Raw genomic sequence first — 6,420 nt, 5'->3', positions numbered from 1 at the left:
CAAGCTATACTACAGAGCCATAACAACAAAAACACTATGGTAATAGCACAAAAACAGATATGAAGACCAATGGAACAGAATAGAGGACACGGAAATGAATCCACCAGGTATGCCGACCCAATTTTTGACAAAGACGTCAAAAACATGATGCAGAAAAGACAGCCTCTTCAAAAAATGTTGCAAGGAAAACTGGATATCAAACTCCAGAAAACTGAAATTAGATCCATGTTTATCGTCCTGTAAAGTATCAACTCAAAGTGGATTAAAGACCTTAATATAAAACCTGAAACCTTGAAGCTAGTAAAGGAAAGAGCAAAATCAGAGAACAGAAGGGCGGAATAAAAGCCCTGCTCAGGGGGGAGGGCTGTCACCAGTGGTAGGGGGAAGTGATGGGGAAAGGCGTGTGAATATGTGCAAAAATTGTGTACATCTATATGTAAATACAAAAATGATAACTGTTGAAACTCTTCCAGGAACCCGGGTAGCGTGGGTAAATTGATATGATATATTTGATACATTGTAAGAACCTGTGTAAATGCCACAATGTACCCTCACCAAGCACAACAATAAGGAATAAAGCAAAATAAGTTTATTTTATGAGAACTTTTACCACTACCAATAATTCCTGAATCACAAGGGTCATTGAAAAACTTACTTTTCATCTAAGGTCAGCATAAACTTGTTAGATGTGAATTGATGCTACAAGAAGTATGAAATTAAAAATGCTGTGTTAATGTCACATGTGATTTGACAACTGAACCATTTTCCATTTTGAGTCTGTCTTCAAAATGGATCTGGTCATTTCCCCACTGCTATTTATTGAAACATCAGAGTTCAGCATTGAGAGTTTATCTCCTAAAACAGTTTTTATAAACTATCATCTAAAATACTGAGTAAAAACAAGCCATTGATCTTCAAACAGAGATCCTTTATAAAAGAAGCTTCATAAATGCTACAATGAACACTCACCCAGCACAACAATAGAAGACTCTGTAGTAACTTTATATATGAAGAAAGCAATGTGAAAATGACAATGACTCAATGGATAAAAATACAAATATGAGATGATATGGATGATCAGGAAGATGTGGTTAGGCAAGCACCATTATTTCCTTCTGAAAATAAATATTTTGGGGACTCAGAAAAAAACTTAGAAATGAAATATACAATGATGACACAATTTTTTGTCTATAATTAGACCATTTTATTAGTATTCACAACTTTCATTAACAATAAACAATATCAGAGAATACTCATTTCACAGATTTGAAAGCAAACTTATAACAACAGTTTATGTCCACTAGTTCAGACAGATGATTTCAAAAATGGAACTCAAGTATTAGAGTGCTTGCACAGTCAGTGAGATGCTCTAAGTTTAAACCCTTGTACTACCAAAAAGAAAGGGAAGAGACAGAGAGAGAGAAAGAAAAGAAAAGAAAGAGCAAAAATGGAACTCAAATAGGTTTTAATGCTGATGCTAGGTTAAAGAAAAAGGATCCTTACCTAGGGTCACATCATAATAGAGAGGGAGAGAGAAGAGCATGATGTAATTTAGAGTTGGTCATGTTTGTCACCTTAACACAACTTTTTGTGGAGACTGTGAAGCTTAGAGGAATCACAAAAAACACAATCATTGATAACGTATAGAGGTGGCAAAAAGTGAAACAGAAATAACCTGACTCCAATAGTCTGACAAACCACTCTAAAGAGATGATTTTAAAAGTCTACTAGATGCTAGCACTGAATGGAGAATTGTGGGAGCTGAGATGTCTATGGATTCCTGTGAGAGTCACTGAGAGGGTCACTTACCTCCTTTCAGGACTAACAGAATTTCTGGCTCCTGTTTTCATTTTTCACCAGCAGAAGCTTGACTGGATGGAGGAAGAAAATAAAATTTACTGCTTGGAGATCTCTTTCACTACCCCTCCAAGACATGGATTTTTGCTCAAAAATGGAAAGTGAATTTCTGTGTGTGAAAGTTCCCAGTCATTATTCAGAAAATAATTTTGCAATTTTAGTTTTTACATGTGAATAAATGACCTATATGAATGCAGTAATAAAAGATTGCCACTTCTGAATCTGAGATTTGATAAAGTGGGCAGTAAAAATGTGATTGCTTTTTTTATAAGGGAAATGATTATAAAATTGTCAAGTAATAGATGAGGTAACATAGCCCCAGAAGAGTAAAATAAAGATCTGGGTACATGCTTATAATCCCAGCAACCAGGGAGGCAGAAACAGAAGGATGTCAAATTCCAGACCAACCTGAGCAAAGCTACTGAGACCCCATCTCAAAAACAGAATAAAACTGTGTGGCTAGGGTGTGGGCAAGTGCTAGAGCTCTTGCCTAGTATGTTAAAGGCTCTGAGGTGAATCCCCAATACCACAAAAAATATGAGGAACAAGAATTGTCATATAGATATACATCAAAACATATAATGCATCAAGTCCTGTTTATTATGGTCATTATCTTGCAAAGTATTGTTATCACCTGTGAGCAGAAAATATCTTACCACTCCTAACATGTTCCATATTCTCTAATACAGATCTGCATGTTGAGTAAAAATCAGTATTACATTTTGTAGAATGTTCAAAATATTTAATTTGGAGATCACACTTTAGAGATGTTTTGTAATAAAATCAATTAAGGCAAATGCATGTAACATTGAGATTACCAAAGCATATTCAGCAATCAAAATCATTCCCTGATATAATATAAATGAGTCCTGCCAAAAAAAGAGCCATGCTCATATATATAAACCTAACCAAATATATTTAAAGTAAAATCATAATATTTAGAGTTGATACAGCTTATTGTGGGTGGATAGACTCTGGGACATCACAGAGACATGATGACTTCCATGTTGATGAACCCTGAATACACTTCTGCCACTGAAATCTTTCTTTCACATAACCAAGTATTTGTAGTTGTCTTATGAATCATGAACATTCAAGGCTGTCTTTGGCATGTTGTGGTACAAAGCAGCTACAGATTGTAGACATCTCTTTATTTCTTTTGAAGTACTTAGGTTAGAATGCAAGGCCACTTATTTGCAAGGTACCACTTGATCTACTCCCTAGTTCTTATTGTTTTAGGATTGTTTTTAAAAACGGTCTCATGTTAACTATCCCTATTGGCATGAAACCTGTATACTCTGTCTCCAACTCCTGAGCAGAAGCTGGGATTGCAGGCATGAGCTGCCAAACCCAGTTCAAAAATTATAATTTGCTTTTTGCTAAAACAATATACTCTTTTTCACAAGCAACTTAATTAGGGCAAATTTGACATCCTTATTCCTCAGACTATAGATCAAGGGGTTCAGCATGGGTACAATAATGGTATAAAACACAGAGGACACTTTGCCTTGGTCCATGGATCTGACAGATGGAGGCTGCAGGTACATGAATGTTGTAGAACCATAGAAGAGGGCAAGAGCAGCAATGTGAGAGCTGCAGGTGCTGAAGGCTTTGGACCTGCCTTCAGTGGAGTGAATGTGGAGGATGCTGGCAATTATAAAGATGTAAGAGCAAAAGATGATCAGACTTGGGACAACAATATTAAAAGCACAGAAACACAGACCTACTACTTCATTAATGAAAATACTAGAGCAGGAGAGCCCCAATACAGGATATAGATCACAGAAGTAATGATTTATTACATCAGCCTTACAGAAACTCAGTCTTAGTATGCATACTGTGTGACTGGTAGCACCAATTAAGCCCATGCCATACACACTAAGTACCATCCAGGTACAGATCTGAGAGGACATGGAAACTTTGTAAAGCAAGGGGTTACAGATGGCAACATAGTGGTCATATGCCATGGCAGCCAACATGTGACATTCTGCAATAACAAAAACACAGAAGACATAAAACTGAGCTATGCATTCAGGGTAGGAAATGATGTTCTTCTCTGTCACAAAGTTCACTAGCATTTTGGGAGTAATGATAGTGGACTGGCACAAGTCAATGAAGGAAAGACTGGCAAGGAAATAGTACATGGGAGTGTGCAAGTGAGAACTGAGCCCAATCAGGATGACCATGCCCAGGTTCCCCACCACTGTGATCACATAGAATCCAAGGAAGAGGAGGAAGAGGGGCAGCTGGAGCTCAGGTTTCTCTGTTAATCCAGCAAGGACAAACTCAGTCACTGTGGAATAATTTCCTTCTGCCATATTCTCCTGGAATTTGGTGTAGGAAGAGAAGACAAATTGTAAGGTTACTATTTATTTTCCTATCATTTAATGTGTTGAGAAATAGCAACAGTTTCCACAAATACTCACAGCCAATACAATTCTAAATGGTGAAGGACTGAAAGCCTTTCCACCACCTAACATAATGAATATGACAGCATGTGCACTCCTTGCACTGAAATTCAACTTCATACTCACATTTTACCTGGGGTAATGAAGCAAGAGAGTGAATTAAAAACCACCTAGGAGATTATCCAAAATGGTGACTGGGAAACAGAAGCAGACTCCCTGAGCTCTGGGAATTAGGGACCTTGCTGAGATGCTAGAGTCACCCTTGGCTAGGGAAAGCACCAGGGAGAGCTGAAACTTCAGCACCCTGAAACCCTAGCCTATGGAAGACTTCTTCATGTCATGATACACTGAAAGAACAGGTGGGCTGCTGCCCTCCTGCCACCTCGTCAGGCATCTGCCCTGCAGACCCATCAGGCCACTGCCATGAATGACAGCCCACTGACACCCCAGGCCACCACCCTGATGGCCCACCAGGCTGCTGCCCTGCCAGCCTTCTGGGCTACCGCCCAGACAGCCCACCTACACACCAGCCACTCCCCACCACAGGAGGACTCCAGCACAACAAGACATATGCTCCAAACCTTCCTAGAAGACACAGACAAAAAGCACTGGATGCTAAAGGAGTAACACCAGTACTACTAAGACTGAAATTCTACTGTTCCTGAACTGGGGATCTTTTTTTTTTCTTTTCTTTAACTGTTTGTTTGTCATGTTCACTGTTTGATTGTCCATCATCTCTCCCTCTTTGGTTCTCCTTTTTTTTTCTAATTCTTTTTCTTCTTTTTTCTCCTACTTTCTTGGTTTTGTTAATTTATTATAAGTTAGCTAATACTAAATTACACATAGACTGGAGCAGAAAGAGTACCAAGTGGAATGATGGGAAGATGAAAAAAGGATGGAAACAATTCTTCCACCAAAAATAAATTAGTTCAAGATTCAGACAGAAATGAACAAAACTGATACCCAGATCCAGACTCCAACAAAACAAAGATAAGCTATACCAATGAACTCAATGAAGCCCACAAAACACCCTGAAAGAAGAAATTCTTCTTCATAGAGATGTTACTGGACATGGCCAACCAAAACATATAGGAAGCACTCAAGAAATTCCAAGGAAACAAAAAATAAAGAATATGAGAAAACACAAAAATAAATAAATGAAATCATAGGATCCCTAAATAAACACCAAAGTGAAACAGAAAACACCATAAATAGACAGATAAATGAATTAAGGATGAAAATTGCCAAGATTAAAGAGGAAGTGACCCATGATATGGAAAAACCTCAGAAAAAAGAATGAAACAGAAATACAAAACAAATGGGAGGCCACTCAAGCAAACTAGAACAAGCAGAAGACAAAATCCTCAGAACTTGAAGATGAAATGGTAATTAAAGGAAAAACTGAAGCACTATTAGTCAGACAACTCAAGTCCTGTGAAAGGAATATGCAAGAACTCACCAACTCCATCAAAAGAACAAACCTGAGAATCATGGGCATTGAAGGAGAAGAGGTGCAAGCAAAAGAAATTTGTGATATACTCAAAAAAATAATAGCAGAAAATTTCCCAAATCTAGAGACAACTATGCCTATTCAGGTTCAGGAAGCCTCCAGGACACCAAACATGACCAAAATAGAACTATATTATGACATATTATCATTAAAACAACAAGCACTGAGAATAGAGAAAGAATATTGAAGGCTATAAGAGAGAAAAAACAAATAACATACAAAGGCAAACTCATCAAAATCACAGCAGATTTTTCAACAGGAAACTTAAAACAAGAAGAGCATGGAGTGAGGTATTCCAGAAACTGAATGAAAATAACTTCCACCCTAGGATACTCTACCCAGCAAAACTATCATTCAAAACAGGTGGAGCAAGAAAAGTCTTCCATCATCAGCAGAAACTGAAACAATATATGACCAAGAAGCCACCACTATAAAAGATTCTTCAAGGAATTCTGCACACAGGAAGTGAAAACAAACAAAACCATGAAAGGGCAGGCAATACCAAAACACAGGAGAAGAAAAGGCAAGAAAGTAGAGAGTAACATTGATTCAGCTGCACACAATAAAACACTTAAACAACAAAAACACCAAAATAACAGGAATCACCACATACCTATCAATACTAACACTGAATGTTAACAGACT

General features: G+C 37.7%; 1 protein-coding gene across 1 annotated transcript; it reads right to left on the bottom strand.

Moving 5' to 3' along the window:
• Positions 1-3,236: 3,236 nt before the first annotated feature.
• LOC109677206 (olfactory receptor 8G1-like) lies at positions 3,237-4,178 on the bottom strand. Its single transcript, XM_020153322.1, has one exon. The coding sequence runs from the start codon at positions 4,173-4,175 to the stop codon at positions 3,237-3,239; it is 939 nt and encodes a 312-aa protein (XP_020008911.1). The 5' UTR covers positions 4,176-4,178.
• Between the last annotated feature and the right edge of the window lie 2,242 nt (positions 4,179-6,420).

The sequence above is a fragment of the Castor canadensis genome, chromosome 2 (assembly GCF_047511655.1).
Source record: "Castor canadensis chromosome 2, mCasCan1.hap1v2, whole genome shotgun sequence".
Classification (NCBI taxonomy): Eukaryota; Metazoa; Chordata; class Mammalia; order Rodentia; family Castoridae; genus Castor; species Castor canadensis.
This window is presented reverse-complemented; position numbering and strand designations above follow the sequence as displayed.